Source organism: Ochotona princeps, chromosome 28 (genome assembly GCF_030435755.1).
Source record: "Ochotona princeps isolate mOchPri1 chromosome 28, mOchPri1.hap1, whole genome shotgun sequence".
Taxonomy (NCBI): Eukaryota; Metazoa; Chordata; class Mammalia; order Lagomorpha; family Ochotonidae; genus Ochotona; species Ochotona princeps.
The window spans coordinates 21,854,125-21,875,866 of NC_080859.1; the positions used below are offsets into that span (position 1 = coordinate 21,854,125).

The 21,742-nt window shown below is 40.9% G+C and overlaps 1 protein-coding gene across 1 annotated transcript in view; it reads right to left on the reverse strand.

The window, feature by feature from the left end:
* Nucleotides 1-21,742, reverse strand: part of FCHO2 (FCH and mu domain containing endocytic adaptor 2) — a 100,398-nt gene that overhangs the window by 22,420 nt on the left and 56,236 nt on the right. The window contains exons 9-17 of the mRNA XM_058656411.1: nucleotides 19,119-19,163; nucleotides 15,752-15,824; nucleotides 11,604-11,628; nucleotides 6,506-6,566; nucleotides 6,093-6,265; nucleotides 5,396-5,407; nucleotides 5,011-5,035; nucleotides 2,447-2,486; nucleotides 806-894 (exon numbers count right to left, since the gene is read on the reverse strand). Of these exons, the coding sequence (XP_058512394.1) occupies nucleotides 806-894; nucleotides 2,447-2,486; nucleotides 5,011-5,035; nucleotides 5,396-5,407; nucleotides 6,093-6,265; nucleotides 6,506-6,566; nucleotides 11,604-11,628; nucleotides 15,752-15,824; nucleotides 19,119-19,163 (543 nt within the window). The remainder of the gene's footprint in view (nucleotides 1-805; nucleotides 895-2,446; nucleotides 2,487-5,010; nucleotides 5,036-5,395; nucleotides 5,408-6,092; nucleotides 6,266-6,505; nucleotides 6,567-11,603; nucleotides 11,629-15,751; nucleotides 15,825-19,118; nucleotides 19,164-21,742) is intronic.

A 21,742-nucleotide genomic window follows, 5' to 3' on the forward strand; every position in this document is an offset into this window, starting at 1 on the left:
ACATAAGAAAAACAAACCACCAAATTATTATATAAAGCCACAGCACCCTGTTTTCCCAGAGGAGCAAAGTGACTGAAACGGTCAGTACCAGATCTAAAGGGCTGAAGAAGGTAACAGACATGTTGCTGTGCGGGTGTGACAACCACACTCCCAACCGCCTAGTGAAAACGCTGTCTGCTGGCCCACAGTAGTTCAAATGCCCTCAAAGCAAGGGCTGTACCAGGCTGAAGCCAGGGCCCAGAACTCCATCAGCGTCTCCACTGTGGGTGACAAGACTCAAGTGAGTTTATTTTCCTATTCGAACAACCAAGAGTTTTATTAAACATGTATTTTTTATATTTACCTCCCCATTTCTGGCTAATGGCAAGTTTATATACTGAAGAGAAACAGCATATTCTTGATAAAACAACTGAGAAATATTTATCAAGTCCTTTCATAAACTGCTTGGGAAGTGTTAAAGCCCTTCTGGAAAGTGGTGTGGCAAGTGGAGCATCAATGGGCATATCCCACAAACTTCTACTGAGTCTATATTATTGTTAAAAATATTGCACAAAATTGATTTCCATGGGTGTCCAAAATACCGAAAATTCAGATGCAACCTGAATGTAAATAAACTGGATATATTAATTCATATCAATGTATATGAACTATGAGAATTGTTATTATTTGAGTAATAATGGAAAATACCTAGAAATAAATGTTGATTCTTAAAACCCATGGTTTTTATTGATTAGCTGATCAGGTATTTAAGCCTGCCATATGTTTTAACTCCTTAGTTAAAACACGGATACACATGTAGGTTTACCTGATGATGATGAAGTCAGTGAAACTGAAGATGGGTCGAGAGAAGGTCCAAACAGGGGGTCCCAAGCAAGTAAATCATTGGTCCCTTTCCTACCATGAGATTCAAAAAACAAGGATTTTAACAAGAGCACACTTTGTTAGTATAAAATGTAGTCACTTTATTTTATTTCACAGAAAGAGTTCAAGTATCTCAAAATATATGACTGAAAAACAGGTGCTCAGCCAACGCTTTATGTAAAGAAATCTGAGTACTAAACCACCGTGTGCCAACCGCCACTCGCAGAACCCTGTGTGACTCCGAGTGAGGCTGGGAGCAGAGGGCGGGCGAATTCTCATGGACTGTAATGGTCACACTCTACACCCGAGCGGCTGCCGAAACAGGAACGATTTCAGCTTCACGATGAGGGTAAGCCAGAGGCTCAGAAGGAGCTGTGCAAGGGGCTGTTGCACACCTGGTTCGAAGACAGTCAGAGGTCTGCTTACGCACAAGCACCCAGCCTTGGGTAGAAAATCTAAGCAAAGTGCAAGCCCATAACTTACTTTCAAAAATGCACAGAAGAGCTTAAAAGCCCATTTTTAAGTACAGAAGAACAGTTTAAATAATTTAATGTATTAATTGCCATTATCTTCAAATATATTCTAAGAACTATAAATAGCAAGCCCACTCTGACGAAAAGGTTGCTCTTATCTAAGTAAGCGTGCAGCTATCAACATTCACTCAGAAGCACACTGCACTGCGGGCAACAAGGCACAGCGTTACAACCGCATCAGTAATGCCTAAAAACAAAGCCTAAGACGATCAGTTCAACAAACACTACTCCCACTGTGCCCAACTAAGGCCTCAAAAAGAATCAAATCTTTTAAGTTACCCATCTCACATGCAAACACCTCCTGAAAATAGTCTTACTGATACAGAACTGAAAATGGACCCATACAACAATCTCAACATTTCAAACTCTTTGGAAAGAACTGGCCTTTGAGTCCTCTCTTTTCAATCTAGTATATAACTTTGAACCTGAGGAAGTACACTGTCTGTTTTACATGATCACAGTCAAACCTTGAGGCAGGAATGAGAGAATTCTCATGAGGCTGTTTGAAACACAGCTGTTTATCAATTTAGGATCCCACATTAGAAGCAGTGGGGACACTACAGCCAATTACAACTGAATAATTTTTAAAATTGACATAAAAGGATCTAGTATCAAGTGAGAATTTAAAGCATCTAAAAACTCATAAATGGGCATTTCAGAGTTCATAAACCAGTACTATTAACAATATTGTACTGAACTTGAAAAGGCAGGAGTAATAAAACTAAAAAAATATACACTTAAAATATATATGTGGTGAGAGGAAGGAATTAACAGGTGCGGAGGCGGAGCCAACCTGCAGGCCCAGGTCACCATTTGTCTGCCCAAACCCACTGAAGCCACAGTGGCCAGGGGACCCTCATGGCAGCTGCAGACTAAGTGATTCTGCTGTCGGTTCACGGACTGAAACAAATGGACTACCATAGGAGGGATTCTGATAGAACATGGGCCTATTCAAGGCAACTGGAAACCGCTGTGCTTTTCACTAATTTTTAATATGAATCTACAACTGTTCTAAAAAAATACTCATTTAAAAAATTAAACATGGAACTTACTCATTGGGAAGAGATGGCTTAGATTTCGTTAATTCCTCACCTAATAAAAACATTAAAATATTATGAAATTCATGAGCTAAAAATTAACACACTATAGTGAAAAGAAACTACATACAATATCCCAATGATGCTGAGCAATGCTTAAATTTTAGAGCTGGTAAGTATAAGTAGTTACGAAGATAAATAAGCTTCTCACATGTTTTCTATCACATATATTATATTTCACACCATTCTGCGAAGTCTTGATTTTTTTTCTAACTTTTTTGGCAAAGAAAATCCTTGAGTTAATGAAACCTCAGTATTCTTCAAAATAAAATTGCTGTTTAGGAGAGAAAAAATTGAGCTACAACTTTGGAAAGACTAAACAAGAAATGTTTAAATACATAAATTTTAATACAAATTTAACTGATTAATTATGAAAGAATTTTTCAAGTTGTAAGAATATTATTAGTGATTATTACATTGGCCAAAATTAGTTATTTGTTCTTGAAGTTCTATTTTGAATAAATATTTGTCTGAAAGAATTATAGTGAAGGAGAGACGAAAGAAAGAAAAAGATTTTCCATCCACTAGTTCACTCCCAAAACGGTCACAAAGGCTGGGGCTTCACCAGCCTGAAGCCAGAAGCCAGGAGCCAGGAGACACAGACTTATTCCAGGTCTCCCGTGTGGGTGGCAGGGGCCCACGCACTTGGGCCATCTTCTGCTGCTATCCTACGCCATTAGCAGCAGACGAGATAGGAAGTGGGGCAGCTAGGACTCCAACCCATTCAACAACGCTGTGCCACAACGTCAGCCTCTCCAAATCACAATTCTTATATCAACCCAGAGCAAGAGTCTCTTTATATGGGAATGTGTCCTGCTACCTTCTGTATTTCTGTGTGACTCAGTTCATAAACAACTAGTTAATGGGGGAATGGCATCAGGAATACAGAATGTGTTCATGTATAAGCATTTCTCCCTGCAAGCAATAGCTGGCAACTGCAAAGTCCACAAGTGGGGCACAAGGGGCAAGCATCAGTCTCCTCCACGCTTCCCACAATGCCCATCGTTCACTCTCCTGTTTTGCTCAGTTCAGGTGTGTTCTGCCTCAGGATACTTACTGTGCTGCTCTGTCTTCTTGCAGTTAGTATGTCCTCATCTCTGTAGCTCCTCACTTTCCTTCAACCCAATCATCAACTGACCAACATTTCTTGTTTTCTAAGTTTTTTTTTTTTTTTTAAGGTTGGATGATTCATTTTTATTTATTTACATGGCAGAATGGCAGAGTGACAGGAGGCAGAATCAACCTGTGAGCCAGGCAGGGCAGGGCCAGACTGCAGTCAGGAGCCAGGAACTCCAGCTGGGGCTCCCACATACACAGCAGATCATCACCTGCTTGTCTCTCAGGCTGTCGGCAGGAAGCTGGATTGAAAGTGGAAGGAGGACTGGACCCCAACCATCTGACAGGAGACGGAGGTATTCTAATGTGCACTTTAACCACCACGCAACAATGCCTGGCAAACATTCTTTTTCTAAAGGTAGAACTCCTGCGGGTCTGGCATGATGGTTCAATTGCTAAATCCTTACTTTGTCAAGTGTTAGGATCCCATATGGGTGCCGTTCATGCCCCAGCTGCTCCACATCCCTTTCTGTTCCCTGCCTGTGTCCTGGGAAAGCAATCGAGAATGGTCCAAAGCCTTGGGACCCTGCACTCATATGGGAGACCTGAAAGAAGTTCCTGGCTCAGCTCCTGCCGTTGTGGCCGCTTGGGGAGTGAACCAATGAATGCAAGTTCTTTCTGTCTGAGTCTCTTTTTCTCTGTAAATCTGATCTGCATTTTCAATCATTTTAAACAAACAAACAAAAAGCAAAAAAAAACCCCAGGGCTGGTATTGTAGCAAAGCAAGCAAAGCCACTATTGGCAACACCGGATTCCTACATGGAGAACCAGTGGGACAGAAGATCTCTTTTTTTCTATGTAACTCTATGAAATAAATAAATATATATTTCTAAAAAAATAAAAATGCTTACTCTTGAGTATGATGAATCGATCTTTCTAACCATACTAGAATTTTCACTGGAACTGATAATAGTTATTGTTGAGCATGCTGCTCACAAATTCCATCGCTTTCTTTCCAGTGGCTAACTCAACTCTTTCCCAAAACCATGTAATGCTAAACATTTGAATCTAAGAAGATGCTAACTCCCTAAAAAACTTTCAGTATAATTAAGTTAACGTATTCAAAACCATATAACAGTCATCGTCACTGTGCTGACTTAAAGAGAGGTCGAGCAGCTTCTCATCCCATCAACACGCCTGTGACTCAGGGGAGAGCAGGCCAGTTCAACAGCCCAGCACCCGAGGCAGAAGCCACCATAGAGCTCTGCTCATTTTTGAACACTGCTGTAGCCATGAATCAGAATTTAAGACAAGCCTCTTAGAGTTTTAGTTTTCTCTTGAAAACAAGGGCCCTCCTGGTTAACAGTTCAGGCTAGTGAGGAGAAATCATTTATTTCTTTGGGCAACAAAATTCGCAACTGTCAGAGAAGTTCTAATGGAACAGACTCAAATGGCAGACTTACTAGACGAATTCCGATTCATCTGGACCTAAAACAGAAATATAAAAATGAAGTATCAAGAAATAATTTCATTTGGTAATGACATATTTGGTAAAATGCCAATGACAAGAACCTAATTTTAAACTGGTTTTAGTATATCTGCTCAGCTATAAATTATGCACGTACATAAAGATGCACAGAAAAAAATTTTGCCGTTTTTAATAGCAAAAAAAGCATGTATTTTTAACACCCAATTTAAACATGTCTAAATACTAGAATGCTAATATCTAACTAAGATACTTAACTTGGTAACCTAAGAAATTTAACAGAGATATTCTGAAAATCAAAGTTCAAACAATACAATGAATTTTTTTTAATAGACAAAAAGAAACCAAAATCTTGAACTTACTGGACTGTGTCTCTGGTAGTACATGTAAGGGAAAAAAAGATATGATATTCAATGTCAATTTGTGTTCCAAATATAATATGCATATTTCCCTGCTCTTAAAATCTGTCTGCTTCTGAATTATGCCACAAATACATCTTGAAGCACAGGTACTATCAGGAGGGAAGGCACTTTTTTAAAATAACAAACTGAGCAATAAAGCTGCTATGAAGATATCTTTTACAATCTAATTTTAACCATCAAGATTTCTTTTTCACTTTCCTAAGTATAAAATTCATACATGTTCATGGTTTTTAAAATAAATAGAAGAGCACAAAACAGAAAATGTAAAACCGTCATGATCTTACTTAGCAAGAACCGGTGGTTGGGTGTGTGTGTGTGTGTGTGTGTGTGTGTTACATGAGAAAAAGATGAACACAGATTATAAAATTCTCTGAGATACACAGCACTGTATATTATAAAGTATCAACCAACAAAAATGATGGCATTTCTATATTTGCACATTCATATAAACCACTTTCAAAAGGAAGCAAAATTACATTAAGTTCAACTTGGTACAGAAAGCACCAACTACATACTTTCTCATTCAACAGGCTAAACTACTTCTTAGCAAGTTACTGTTCCTGAAATGACCTAGATGCAGGCAGGCTGTTGAGAGCCACCAAGGCACAGGGGTCAGCGGGCTCAGGCTCCTACTTACAGACACCGCAGGGGACAGTGCTATGTTCCCGATGGACACCTTCAGCTCGTCCAGGGAGGCCATCGTGTGGTGCGAGTTGCCAGCATGCACAGGCTTGATCTCTATCCGGTACTTCTTTGGTTCTTCATCTTCTGAGTCAGAATCACTCGACGAGTAGAAATGGTTCTCTTTGGTATGTGGGTTTCCGTTAAAGAATTCAGCTCTTGAATTACCTTAAGCCATAAGCAGCTTTCCACACATTTATAAAGAAGGGTAAAATCTTTAAAAATAAGATAGACTTTAACGGAATACTAAAACATGCCAAATACAGAAAAAGGAGCAATGTTATGATTATAACCCGAAGAAGCTTTAAGTGATACACTATTTTGGTGTTTGCTGACTTGATTCATAAGTACATCCAAATGACGAAAGGATATCATTTTGATTTGCTTCTGGTTTAATACTATAGCCTTCTTCATCCACATCAGGAATATTCTATGGGGGAAAAAAAAGAACTAATGTAATAACAGCTCCAACATACAGTCAGTAAAGATTACAAGACTGCCTTAACTACTCCTGAGGAACTAAACAATTTACCCAATTTCAACAAAGTTAACCAAATTAACAATGCTTTGAGAAAATTACGTGTTTAGAGCTAATTAGCTTCTGATCAGGAAGGACCTTCAGAATCAAGGCCAGAAACCATCAAGGTGAACATCAAGTTTTCTGTTAGCAATCAGTTGAAGTAAATGATGCTTAACAAGTAATATCCTGCTAAGTACTCTCAGAGTTATTAAAAGCCCTAGAAATAGGACTGACTCACTTGAAAACTATAAATAAAAATGAAATTTTAAAAAAGGTGTAAATAATCCGAAAAAAGATAAGAACAAGAAAAACAAAAGAAACAGGGGAATAAACAGAAAACAGAAGTTAAAAAGGCAAATTTGAACCCTGAGATCAATAAACAAACTGTTCAAATATATAAATTAAAGGGGCCAGTGCCATGGTACAGTAAGTTAAGCCTCCACCTACAGTGCTGACATCCTATGGGGGCTTCAGTTCAAGTCCAAGCTGTACCAGTTCTGACCCAGTGCTCAGCTAATGTGCCTGGAAAAGCAGCAAAAGATGGCCCAAGTATTTGGGTCCTTGCACCCATATGGGACATGAGAAGTTGCTGGCTCCTGGCTTCAGACCACACCAGCTCCTGCGTGGCAGTCATTTGAGGAGTGAGCCAGCGACAGAAGCTCTCTCTCCGTCTCTCCTCTCTCAGTAAACCATCCTTTCAAATAAAAATAAATCTTAAGTACATATGTTATATATATAAATGTGTGTGTGTGTATTTAAAAGCAGAGATTGGGAGCACAGATTTTAAAAAACAAGGTCCAACCATATAATGACTGCAATATATTTTCTTCATACACTGACATTGGTAGATTGAAAGAAAAAAGATGGAAACATTATGCCATGCTAACATTCATCATGTGCTGTTTCTTTATTCTTTTTTTGTTTAATTTGGAGGGCAGAGTTCACAGAGACAGAAGGATAGATACAGAGAATGTCTTCTAAGAGCTGGTTCACTCCCAAATGGCTGAAATAGCCAAAGCTGAATTATCGGAAGTTGGGAGCCAGGAGCTACTTTCTGGGTCTCCCATCTGGGTTCAGAGTCCCGAGGACTTGGGCCATCCTCTGCTGCTTTCCCAGGCCATAAACAGAGAGCTGGATGGGAAGTGCAGCAGCCAGGACACGAACGATACTGTGGCAGCCCCAACAATAAACATTTTTGAAAGCCAAAGGCAATGTGGAAAAAAAAAAAAAGCAAGGTGGCTGACTTAATATTAAATAGATTTCAAAAGAAATATTTCCAGGATCAGAGAGGGATACTATGTCTGCACTAAAAACATGCCAGTAATTGTCCATAGTAGCTTCGTTTCAATGGTCAGAAACTGGAACCATAAATATCTTATCATAGGTGAATGACTGAACAAACTTTATTACCTCTGCAATACAAAATATTACTCAGCAATACAGAAAATGAACTGTTCATATCAAAACAAGCTATATCAACCTGTAGGGAATTATGCTGAGTGAAAAGTGAAACTCAAAGGGGGGTCTACTATATGGATTCTGTTCATACAACATGCTTTGAGGAAACAAATTAGAGAAATGGAGAAGGTGTTAGTTTCCTGAGGTTAAGGAGGAGGTGAGAAAGGAAGAGAAATGGCTATGGAAGGGCAGACAACATGAGGGATTTGAGTGGTCTTGGAAACACTGTGTTTTGGCTGAATTAGGATCAACATCCTAGTTGTGGTACTATACTGAAATTCACAAGATATTAACGCCAGGACAGACATACCTAGTACCACAGTAGGTTATCCGCCTATATCCCTGTAGACCTCTTCAATCACTCCATTCAGGTCTCCACACTGGGCCCACACTGCTGCAGCAAAGTATTAGGTCAAATACATGCAGCAGAACAGGCAACTCCATTCGCTGATATTACGGGTGGTTGTATAGGGAAAATTACGGGGAGGGGGTTGTTGCCGGGCAGCACTGTGGCTTACGATGGCAGCACCCCACATTGGAGTGCTGAAACTGAAACGCCCCTTCCAATGTAGTTTTCGCCCACAGAGCAGTCCTGGATGGAGCACCAGCCTGGCCCAGGCCTGGCTGCTATAGCCATTTCAGAAATACAGACAGACGATCTCCCTCCCTCTTTCTGTGCCCATGAGTACTTCAAGTAACTAAATAAACACATAAATCCTCAGAGAGAGAGACAGAGAGACAGACAGAGGGAGAGAGGAAGGAAGGAAGGAAAAGTATACCGGATCAAGTCAACAGTTAAAGGTATAGTCTCTGCTATGGTACAATGGCCAAACTCAAAATGAGAAAGAATTCACATTTTCTTGGTCAACTGTCAAAAACTCAAGCCTTAGAATTCTTAAAGATTATATTAAAAAAAAATGAACAGGAAACCAACAATATCCCCACCAAAATAGCCTACTGATGTCTTTTAAAGTAATTATTACAATGAACAGACCATAAATAAATAGCTATAGATCATCAATAAAAGCAAAGGACAAATACTGCCGCCTTTCCCTGCCAATCACCACTGCAATCTTCTTCCTAACTACACTTGTAACTCACTCTTAAAACAAAAATGCATACTTACTTTTACTTTTTAAATGGTAAGCACTTAAAAGATATTACAAGGCTTTTATTTAGTAAGCTCTTTCCAAATGAGCACACACAGACCAGTCTCATTCTTTATAACATCTGACCATCACTCCAACAAGGGGAAGTTCAATACTTATTTGGTGGGCGTTTTGTGTTTCCAGTTTTCTGTTAATACCAACAATGCTGAAATAAACATTTATTTCTCCTTTACCTTCTATAAATGCATAAATTTTGATCGTGTTTGCACACGCATGTGTGTGTGTTCACAAATATGAATAAGTATCAAATATTGCGAATACAGCCATAATAGTAAAATCTTGGCAGGAAGAATGCAAGATTGACATGAAAATGCCAAATTATCATAAGACAGATGCTACCAATTTAAATTCTTACCAACAATATGAGTGTATCAAAACTTCTGCCAATGCGCCTGAACTGATAACTTTATTCATCAGCCTTGAACAGCGCTTACTGTGGTTACTCACTACCTGGATTTCTGTGGATGAAACTGCCTGGTTTTATATTATGCCTTTTCCCACTATACTCACTTATCTCTTGTACTCACTTATATAAACACTTTATGTGAAAATAATCAATCCTATGCCACAACATTTAAATACGTTCTGCCACTTTGGCGAGTTAAGCTGCTTTACAGTGTATTATTTCCAATTATCTTAAATCTTTTACTTCTTTGGTCAAATTTACGAATCATTTCTTATATGGCATTACAATTCATTGTTTCCTTATAAAAGTCCTTTCCTAATTCCAGATAAATACTGGCTAACTTCAAAACTGGATAGTATTAATCATATAGAAAAGGAGCAATTAGCTACCCAGAAAATTGAGTTTTATACATGGCTGTCATCATGGAATAAATGCTATAAAAATTAATTCAAAAATGAAATGCATGATGAGTACTAGTGGAACTGCCAAACATCAGGTGAACTTTTCTTTAACTGGTTAACCAAGGGTATCAAACAGGCAAAAGCTAGAGCAGATGTCATAACTCTCAAATCCTCATGATGATTTTACCCCAGAGTGCATTAAAAGTCTACTTGTTGGGCTCGGCAGCGTGGCCTAGTGGCTGGGGTCCTTGCCTTGATCCCATATGGCCGCTGGTTCTAGTCCCGGCAGCTCTGCTTCCTCTCTGTCTCTCCTCTCAGTATATCTGACTTTGTAATGAAAATAAAATAAATCTTTAAAAAAAAAAAAAGTCTACTTGTTAATTTACATAAAATTAGCTTTACACTTCAACGCTGAAATACAAAATAAAGACACTAGATTTTTATAAGTAACATAAAACACAATCATTTCAGACCCTTTTCATGTGAAAGCTCACAGTGTTTCAGGGCCTCACATGCACCTGTGAGTTCCTCAACTTTTAAATAAACTCTACCAAAAAAAAGAACATGGATGAATCTCACACAGCGTTACTACTGAGCCCCACAAGAGAATAAGGCTCTAAGCCTCCTTGTACACATACATACGTGTGCCCACTCTCTTCAATTTCTTTAGTACTGATTTACTTATGCTTAAAAAATAACACCAGCATCTTATATTTTTATGGAATAATTTTGAAGTCTTAAAATTAACTTGTTTCTATCAAAACGTGTAAAACACACTGCAACTGAAAATACTGACAGATTTCTTGATTATATAAATAATCAAATATTTACAGAAAACTAAAAAAACAAAACAAAACAAAATGTTTCAAGGCCAAAAGAAGCAACAGCTAACCAAGCAGCAGTAATAAGCAAAGAAGGTGCCCTGTGACTCTGAGACTCACCGACGTGATCAGTGGCTAATTACCAAATTCCTTCAAGACGCTGCTTGGTGAACCTATGCCCCCCTGTGACACAGGGAGCACCACTTGAGGTCTTCTTCAATCACGTATAAGGAAACACATTTACCAAGACATATGAACAAACCTTCTTCAACACAAGGCAAAAGCACAGGGAAGTGTCAAGCTCTTTGTGTTGCTTCTAAGATGCTGATCTGACATGCATGCATGAACAAATAAAGTTGTATTTAAATAGAGCTTTAAGAATAAATGAGGAGGAACACTATATTTAAAAATAAACATACATATTTTTATCTGAGAAGATAAAGCAATATGATGTGGCACCACTCCAGTTTTAAAAGTAAAACGTTTGTTTCTCTAAAGTACTCAGAAATGGTTTCTGCTTAATAGGAAGCCATTCAATAATACAATGTCAAAGGTGCACGTGTAAAATAATTTAATCCAAAAATTTACAAGAACATAGTTAGCATTTTTCTTTGAAAGCTAGAGAAACAATTAGGATTTTCCTAATAAAAATACGCTCATTTAAACTTTATATCAAAATTAAATCTACTTACAAGTGAATCTGCATCAGGACACTCCCTATTAAAACAAACAAAATATGAGAAATATTCAACTGCTGGAACAACCTGCTAATGTACTATTTTTTAAAATATCTGCCTTGGTAATTAAATGTTTCTTTTATGTAAGTTCTACATATATATTTAGAGAAATCAAATCACTAAGATTAAAATGCATAGCATTCTTTTAAAATTTGAAATAAGACATTCCTGTATCTATACGACTTGCCGAGATGGATAGCTTAAAGTATTCTAGAAGCTATTTTCAAATGTGCTTCTTTTCTGTGAATATATTCATCTCCACATATCAGGAAAATTGTCAGTATTAGGTTTTCAAAGGCTTGGCTTTTAAAAAAGTCTATATTAAATGGCAAGTAGTCTAAAACTAGTGGCTAAACACATATGTCTTACTAAACAAACTTTTTAAAATAAAAAAATTTAACACTGCACTTTCTTTTCCAAGAATTTTTTTTTCATTGAAAAGACAGAATATGACTCACGGGCAAGGGGGACAGAGAAAAATATCTTGCATGTGCTGGATTACTCCCCACATGACCAGCTAGGACCAGGCCACGCCGAGCCAGCAGCCTGCAGCCCCACCCAGGTAAAACTAAATTCCTCCAAATAACGTTAAGTGAATAGACTTTCCATTGGAGTAACTGAGTCCCACCAGTGAATGGAAGGTTTTGGTCTACTGCTCCTTGTCTCCGTAACTCTGTGTTTTCAAATAAATAAATCTTTTTTAAAAATAATAATAAAATAAAGTAACAAATATTATTTTAAGCCTAAAACATAAAAGATACAAATATTTAAAATTCAGGACACTGTGGTCATGATGTTGTTGGGCATGTGTATATTTCACCTCTACTCCAGATCCGTTTCATACAAAGTTCAGATCTCTATGCAGGCACGGCAGTACAGCGGGCTAAGCCTTCACCTGCAACACCAGCATTCCATTTGGGCACCGGTTTGAGTCCTGGCTGTTCCACTGACAACCCAGCTCCCTGCATATGGCTCAGGTCCTTGGACCCCTGAATGGACATGGGAGACATAGCTCCTGATTTTGGATAGGCTCAGCTCCAGTCACTGCAGCCATTTGAGGAGTGAACCAATGGATTTAAAAAAAAAAAAAAAAAAAAACTCTCTCCATCTCCTCCTCCTCTGTAAATTTGCCTTTCAAATTATAAATAAGTAAATCTTCAGAAAAATAAAAAAGACTTTTAACTTGTATAATGTGCATGAAGCAATGACTGCTATAAAAGGTGAGAAAGTGGACACACATTCATGTTGGAGTGCGGCTTGCGTCACACAGGGTTAGAGGACAGCCAGGGGCAGTGCAGAAAACCTAGGGGACAGAGCCAACAGGAGCCAGCAGCGAAGGGGACTCTCCTCCACCTCCGAGCCAGGATCTTCACGTGGAGGAAGCCACCAGGGAACTTTATGACACATCTACCAAGCCCCTGCAGAGTTTAATCTTAATATTCGTACACATTGCCGCTTTCTTTGTCCTAGATGGAACAAATACACGCTGGGAGAGGCGGCATTTCGACCAACAAGTCAGAATCAAACATGACACTGTGAAGCTTAGAGATACTTCTAGCTCACTTAGACTTCCACTAGTTTCCTAGTTAAATCTCGTCAATAAGAAATAGCACAAGAAGTTGGTGTACTCTCCTAAAACAGTCTGTAAACCAAACTTAGAGTACAGGCTGAATTCCAATCTTTGGCTTGAGGGAGTCAATGCATGCAACAGCAAAATCTTACAGAGACAAGAATCTATCCAAATACTAAATACAAAATCCAGAAAAATCTACAAAGCATACTCTTTTATTAAAGAAAGATACGCTGAAATAAGCTGCAAAAATGAAAAAGGAGGGCGACTACTTCTCTATTCTTTAATGAAATTGAAACAGGATAAATGCAAATAGCATGTGTCTTTACATTAACTTAAAAGACACTTCAAATAATGAATTTTGAAATCCAGTTTCCTTATTGGTAGATGAGAAAATTCCATGCATGTGCTGTGGAAAAGTTTCAGCAAAGGCACAATTGTAATAAAATCCTTCTAGACAGTTAAACCACGCTGTCAAAACGATCCTTCCTTCTGTTAAAAACAGAAGTCAAACATAAAGAACGTTACCTTTCCCAGAGTTTCCCACTGGCGTCCCAGGCAGAGCTCTCCCGTGCGTTTGCCTTTGAAGTGGCTGCCAGGAGAGCTGCAAGTAAAGCCATGGGAGACCGAACCAACAGATGGAAGATGTCTCTATCTCTCCTCACCCTGCAACTCTGCCTTCCCAATAAAAATAAAAATCTTTAAAAATTTTAAATTTTAAGCCATAATTATTTACTAACAGATGAACTGGATACATTTTGAAAAAGTGCTTATAGGGCAAAGCAATAATTTAGCCTTCAATATGTATTTCCAATATCTTTGGTTCCATTTCTTGGCCATGCCTTTCATAAACGCTCAAGACCAGGTATGCGGAAGAGATGGTAACCAACATCTAAGTCATTTTACATCTGGTCCTATTCAGTAACCAAACAACACTTAGGACAAAGGGAAGGGACAGACCTTTAGAATGGAGGGAACAGAAAGTCAGATAGCTGAGACCTCACCACACGGCACAAACACTCAGAGTACACGTTCCTCTCTTACGCTGAAAGCAAGAGTGCCCGTCACAGCATTATGAGGCTTCCACTGATAATTCCAAGAAGTGGCGATTTTGAAATAATTTTCATCGTTTAGTATCAAATCACCAAATGCTCAAGATTTCTGATTAGAATCTATCCAGTCACAAACAGATTATAAAAAATCCTCTTAATTCTAATTTGTCTATTTTTAAAAAAAGATACATTTATTTTTATCAGAAAGGCAGATACACAGAGGAGGAGAGAAAGATCTTCTGTCTGCTGGGACAATCCCCAAGTGGCCACGATGGCCACAGTTGAGCTCTGATCTGAAGCCAGGAGCCAGGAGGTTCCTCCAGGTCTCCCATGCAGGTGCAAGGTCTCAAGGCTTTGGGCTGTCCCCTGCTGCTTTCCCAGGCCACAAGCAGGAAGCTGGATGGGAAGTGAAGCAGCTGGGACACAGACCAGTGCCCACATGGGATCCCAGCACGTGCAAGAGGAAGATTAGCCAACTGAGCCATCACAGTGGGCCCTCTAGTTTGTCTTTAATTAATCATAGCTCCATTATTTCAACATTAGGTTTGCAGCAGGAACACATGGGCCACAAAAACACAACGGAACAGACACTACCCTGGCTTCACACTCAGAGAATTAGTTTAATTAGTCTGGGGTGTGGCTGGAAGAGGCATATTTATTTTAGTCTATCAAGTGATTCTAAATGTGTACACAACGTACAAAACTTTGTTTAGCTGACAACACTAACTCAGTTTCTCTCTCCCTCTGATTTACTTGAAAGGCAGAGAGACTGGCCATCCTCTGTTTCACTCTCACGTGGCCATACTGACCACCAACTGGCCAATCTGAAGCCAGGACAGGCAACTTTACTCCAGTCTCGCCTGCAGGTGCAGGGACTCAAGCACTTGGGTCATCCTCCACCACTTTTCCGCGGCAACTGGCAGGGAGCTGGATCAAAAGCAGAGCAGCTGGGACACGAACCGGCACCCAAGTGAGATGCGGATACCACAGGTAATGGCTCTACTTGCTAACACCACAACACCAGTTCCATTCAACTTCTCATACACTAACTGCATATTTGCATACTGCCTCTTAAACCGGATTTACAGCGAAACCAAATGCTCCATCTACAACTGAGGATCTACTTATAAATGGTAAAACATAAGGGTATTGTCTCCGTATTTAATGTTCTCCATTTATGCATGCATATATCACTTAATTGATAGAATTATCTAGAAAGATTTTCATCATCTCAACCACAGGTTCTCTTTTTAGGTTTTCTCTGCTTTCTTTAAAAAAAAAAGAAATGCATCATTTTATAAAGATAAGAGTGTTTTTAAAAGTTTCAATTTCAACACAGTAAAGCTTCCATCTAGGTCTTAAAGCTAATACTTTGATTTAAAATGAGAAGAGCTGGCAGATGTGTATCTTTAAGAAGCTGAGTATTTTGTGCCTTAGACATTTACTGCATTTACAATAGATGACAACATCTACATACTTACACAGACTCCGCATCCTTTTCCTTCTTAATTATTCCTGGCAAAGCAAAAGTCTTTCTTTTCCTTGGTTTTATACCTTTAAGATAAATGAGTATTGTTACAGAAACACAACTATTATGACAAATACATTAAATTTACAAGTGCATCTTGTATTCTGACACATAACTTGCTTATAACTGTTCACAGTAAATTGAAATTAAGGAAATAAGTTGTTACTCATTAAACCTCATTATTTATATCAGAGTCAAAGTCTGTTCAGAATTCTCTCAGGTTAACACAGTATAATATTCACTGATAGATTTCATTTGATTAATGGAATTCTCTTTTCTTCTTCTGAGTCCCTCAAAGTCACCTCAGGCTAAGTAAGTTTTTGGAGGTATCTTAAAACATCAAAGAAAATATATTACTTATCATATTGGTTTTTACTACAAATGTTGGCTAAATCATGTTCCCTGTCTAGAGGGTAACAAAATATAAATGTGTCTAAAAGAAAAAGTTGATAATACACACCCATTAAAAGAGTAACATGGAAAGTCTCTAACATGACATTCTTGCATACATGTCATTTCTAACATAATCCACGCAAGTGGATTCCACCATAACTGAGGTACAAAAAAATCATCTTTGTTTTCCTGTATACAACAGTTCTCCAACCTGTTATATGACTACTTATTTTAAAGGCCAATCTTGCTGTTAATTGTTTACAGAATTCAGCACTTAAGTCTAAACTGCTGGAAGCAAAGAAGAACGTTAGCGCATCAGATGCTGAGGTGCCATTCCCAGCTCCAGCTCCTATGCCCAGCTTCCCAACAATGCAGATGGGCCCTGCGAGGCAGCAGCTCATACAGCTGCCACCCAGGCAGGAAGGAGACTGCAAGTTCATTTCCATCCCAGCCCAGCTGTGGCTGCTGCAGGTGCGGGCGAGATCCCGTGGACAGCAGCAGGCTCTGCTTCTTGCTTAGCAGTCTCTACCTCACAAGTTCGGAAGAAAAATAAGGAAAAAAGCTTAGCTGCTTACTTCTTGAGAAGTGAGCAAGAAGAGACCACAGGATAAGAAAATAAGGATTTCTTTTATCAGGCTGTTTTGTTTTGAAACGCAGAGAAGGAGGCGGGAGGGCAAGAGAGAGAGAGAGAAAGAAAGAAAGCGGGAGAGAGAGAGACAGAGAATGTTCCATCCACTGGTTCATTTCGCAAATGCTTGCAACAGCAGGGCAGGGCCGGGCCGGGCCCAAGGCAGGAGCCTGGCCCTCCAAGCTGGTCTCACTCACAGGTGCTGGCCATCTTGCTGCCTCTGAGTGGCCGGCAGCAGGAAGCCAGCAGGGCTGGCGGAGAACAGAGATGGAAACCCAGGCAGCCCAATACGAGCCACAGGAACCTTCACCACTGAACCAAACTATTAGTTGCAATAATCTGGATGCCGTAACCCACTTGCTATCATGTAAAGTTCAATGTCCTAGACCACACTTTTTTTTTAAAGATTTGTTCATTTTCATTGGAAAGTCAGATTTACAGAGGGAAGGAGAGACAGAAAGATCTTCCCCCCACTGGTTCACTCCCCAAGTGGTTGCAATGACCAGGAGCCTGGAGCCTGTTCCAGCTCTCCCATGTGAATGCAGGGTCCCAAGGCTTTGGGCAATCCTAGACTGCTTTCCCCAGTCACAAGCAGGGAGCTGGATGGGAAGTGGAGCTGCCGGGATATGAACCAGTGCCCATATGGGATTCCAGCGAGTGTGCAAGGCATGGACTTTAGCCACTAGGCTACCGCGTCAGGCCCCTAGACCACATATTTGTAAAGCATGTTATTTCAAAAATCTACTTTTTTTCCCTCAAAAAAAAAAAAAACACTTATTATGTTTATTCTGTAATAAAGCCAAAGTTCAGTGAAATTAAACAATTCTTATTCTCAAACAGCTAGCTAGGAAGCCTGGGTCCCAGGGTACCGACCGCTGTAATAATGAAGCCACATACTACAGCGCATAATACCTCCTCCAGACTGTTAAGTAAGGACCGCAAAAAATTAAAAACTGCTTTGAAATGATCTCTAGTAGAGCCCAAAGTGAGATATATAAGACAAACTTTTGGGAAAGACCTCTGTACACAACAGAAAGGAAATGAGATGAGATTCACAAACTATATTGCCCACAGCAGATGGCCAGCGGCTGGTACGTGGACAGAAGGACCACGCGGCCCTTCACAGGGGAAGCTCTGGGAGGTTCCGGAAGGGTGGGGGCGTAGGCAGAACTGGGAGGTGGGCTGCACTGAAGGGTTTCTCGGCTTCCTTCAGTAAACAGCACCTAGCTCCAGATGAGTCAGTTCTGGCCGTGACCTCTCCCTCCAAGCCAAACCGCCGCTCACTGTGAATAATGGCCACGTTAACATTCTGTGTAACCTACTAACACGCGAGGTAGAAATGCACTGTGCACCAATGTGTGCTGATCAATAATTTCTTAAGGCATTTCAAGGTTCAAATCTAGATGTCGGGCCCGGCGGCGTGGCCTAGTGGCTAAAGTCCTCGCCTTGAACGCCCCGGGATCCCATATGGGCGCCGGTTCTAATCCCGGCAGCTCCACTTCCCATCCAGCTCCCTGCTTGTGGCCTGGGAAAGCAGTCGAGGATGGCCCAGAGCTTTGGGACCCTGCACCCATGTGGAAGACCCGGAAGAGGTTCCAGGTTCCCGGCTTCGGATTGGCGCAGCATCGGCTGTTGCGGTCACTTGGGGAGTGAATCATCGGATGGAAGATCTTCCTCTCTGTCTCTCCTCCTCTCTGTATGTCCGGCTTTCCAATAATAATAATAAATCTTTAAAAAAAAAATCTAGATGTCAGTGGAGAAACAAATTCAGTGTATATTTGAAATCAAGCAAGAGCAGATTACATTCAGCCTTTTAATATATCCTGCCTTGCTAATAATATTCCTTTAGGAGGGCCAGCGCTGTGGCAAAGCCAGTCAAGCTGCCGCCTGTGGCACTGGCATCCCGTAACAGTGATGGTTCATATCCCAGCTGCTTCACTTCAATCCAGCTCCCTGTCAATGGCAAAGGATGACCCGACTGTGGGAGACCCGGATGAAACTCCTGGGTACAGATGTGGCCTGGCCCGGCCCGATCTCTGCCACCTTGGGGAGGAAGTCTGTGGATCTCTTCTCCAGATCTCTCTCTCTGTAACTGATTTTCAAATAAATAATCTTGAAAAAAAATCTTCTTTGAAACAAATCTACAGTTTAGTGATGATGTAAATAAACCCACTGTTCCATCCTTATTAGCATTTCCAGGCCCTCAGGCCACGGGCGCTCTGTCGCCCTTCTCTGCTCAGTGAACACAGGATAGGAGCAAGCTGCCACACATTCACAGGTAAACAACTAGTCCTCTCACCTTCAACCGCACTTGCAGGGTCACACTCTTCAAACTCAATGAGACCTGGGGAAAAGGAAAAAAACAAACTTGTAGGAGAAAATAAGTTTCAAATAAATCACATTATAATGTAACTTTATGACATTTTGATCTTGAGAAGTACAAGCTGATTTTCTAAAATGCACTCCAGTGTGCTCTGATATTTGTAATACCAGTAATACTTTAAAAATAACATAATTGTAACAGTAAAAAAAAGAAAAGAAAAGAAAAAGAGAGAGACTAGGTCACTAGTGATGATAATAGCTTGTTGAAAATTCTCTGACCCCACAGAACTGAGCACAGAGGATTAGCACGTAGTTTCTTCTTTCAACAGTCTACCTAACAAAGCAAGCCGCAGGGGCGAGCTCTGTGGCACAGCACGCTAAGCTTCTGCCTGCAGCGCCAGCATCTCATACAGGAACCAGTTCGAGTCCCAGAAGCTCCATTTCTGACCCAGTTCCCTCCTGATGGCCTGGGCAAGCAGAGCCTTGTACTCCTGTACCTACTTAGCAGACCTACAAGCTCCTGGCTCCTGGTTTTTGACTGGCCCAGTTCCAGTGACTGCAGCCACTGGGGGGCGCGGGGCTATTCCAAGCCAGCAGATGGAAGGTTTCTCTCTCTCTCTCTCTCTCTCTCTCTCTCTCTCTCTCTCTAACTCTCTAACTCTGCCTTTCAAATAAAATAAAATAAATCTTGGGAGGGACAGCGGGGGGCGGGGCAGGGAAGAGGCAGCTGCTGAAACTTAAGTTGTGCTCACTATAAAAACGCATTCCAAAATACTACATACTATCACACGATAAGCCGGAGACCTCGTCTGTGCTGGGCACCACCATGTCCTCGGAACGGGCAGGGACGCTGGTAAACATTAAACATCCGATCCTTAGTAACTGTGCCAGCAAGTAAGTAATGCCCCTGGGATTCCAGCTGAGACGACCAGGGAAGAGCACGGAAGAGGGCCACAGGGAGACTCACACACGGAAGAGCCGGCCGCGTGTCAGGGTGCACAAGGCCGAGGCCAGGGGCAATCGGTGAACCCGCTCAACAGTCCTCAGACAGAAGTGCTGAGATCAGACTTCAATGCCACAAAAGATAGCTTGTTTTTTATATGTAAAATACCACATTATTTTAGTATAGAAGGTATCAAAGCAGGAAATAATCTCCTCTTGAAACACCCCAAAAGCTAAGAATCAAGATGGAAAATAATCTCCCACTAAACTCTCATTGCAACCTTAAATATATATTATATATATATATATATATATATATATATATATATATATATATATATGAAAGGCAGAGCTACACAGAGAAACAAGCAGAGACAGAGATGCCCCACCCACTGCTCACTTGCCAAGTGCCACAGCTGCCAAGGCTGAGCCAGGCCGGGCAGGAGCCAGGGGCCTGAAGCTCCAGCCAAGTCCCCCACACGGGTGCTGCGGCCCAAGCACTAGGGCCACTCTTGGCTGCTTTCCCCAGAGCTGGACAGAGTGGAGCAGCCAGGATATCCATATGGGATGATGGCATTCTATTTGGCAGCTTTGCCCTGTAAACCACAAACCAGCCCCTCAACCTTTTTTTATAGTATACATATATTTTAAAACATTTATTCATTTTTATAGAAAAGGCAGATTTCAGAGAGAATGAGACAAAGATCTTCCATGCACTGGTTCACTCCCCCAAGTGACCACAACAACCAGAGCAGGGTCCCAAGGGTTTGGTCCGTCCTCTACTGTTTTCCCAGGCCATAAGCAGAGAGCTGGATGGGAAGTGGAACAGCCGGAACACAGACTGGAGCGCGTGGCAGAGGAATAGCCAATTAAGCTATCATTACTGGTTCTTCTGAGATGTTAGGCTTCACCACAAACATGTGCAAATTTGTGGTCAAAGTTCTTAGTAATCATTCCATTATAAAAGAAAACTATCAGTTAACAAGAAAGATTTCTCTACAAGTAGGAGGATCTAAAAGTCCTGGATAAGTCTCCCTGCACTTTCACAAATATCTACGATTTACTTCTATGCTATGCTAGCCTCCACTAACTTGACAGGTGACCTTTTAGGGATAAGCAGAACAATTAAAAATCATAAAAGTGAGCTAACATGGGCACGGTGTGGTGGTCTGGTGGCTAGGGTCCTCGCCTCAAACTCACTGGGATCCCATATGGGCGCCGGTTCTAATCCCGGCAGCCCCGCTTCCCATCCAGCTCCCTGCTAGTGGCCTGGGAAAGCAGGGCAGGGCTGCCCAAGCCCTTGGCCGCCACACCCATGCAGGAGACCTAGCGGAAGCTCCGGGCTCCGTACTGGCCAGCTCTAGTCACTGTGGCCATTTGGGGAGTGATCCAGGGGTTGCAAGATCTCTGTCTCTCCTCATTCTGCAACTCTGCCTTTCAGACAAAAAATAATCTTCAAAAAAAAAAAAAAAAAGGAGGGGGTGGACAGAAAATGACCACATAAAAAAGTGAATGGCTCCTAACAGCTGCTTCCCGCTCCGGCAGCCTCCGGGAGCAGCAGCGGCGCCAGCCTAGGAGAGACCTGGACTGAGTTGCAGGTCCTTGCAGGGTTCCTTGCAGGCGTTTGGGGAGTTTAACCATTAGATGGGCTTTACCCAA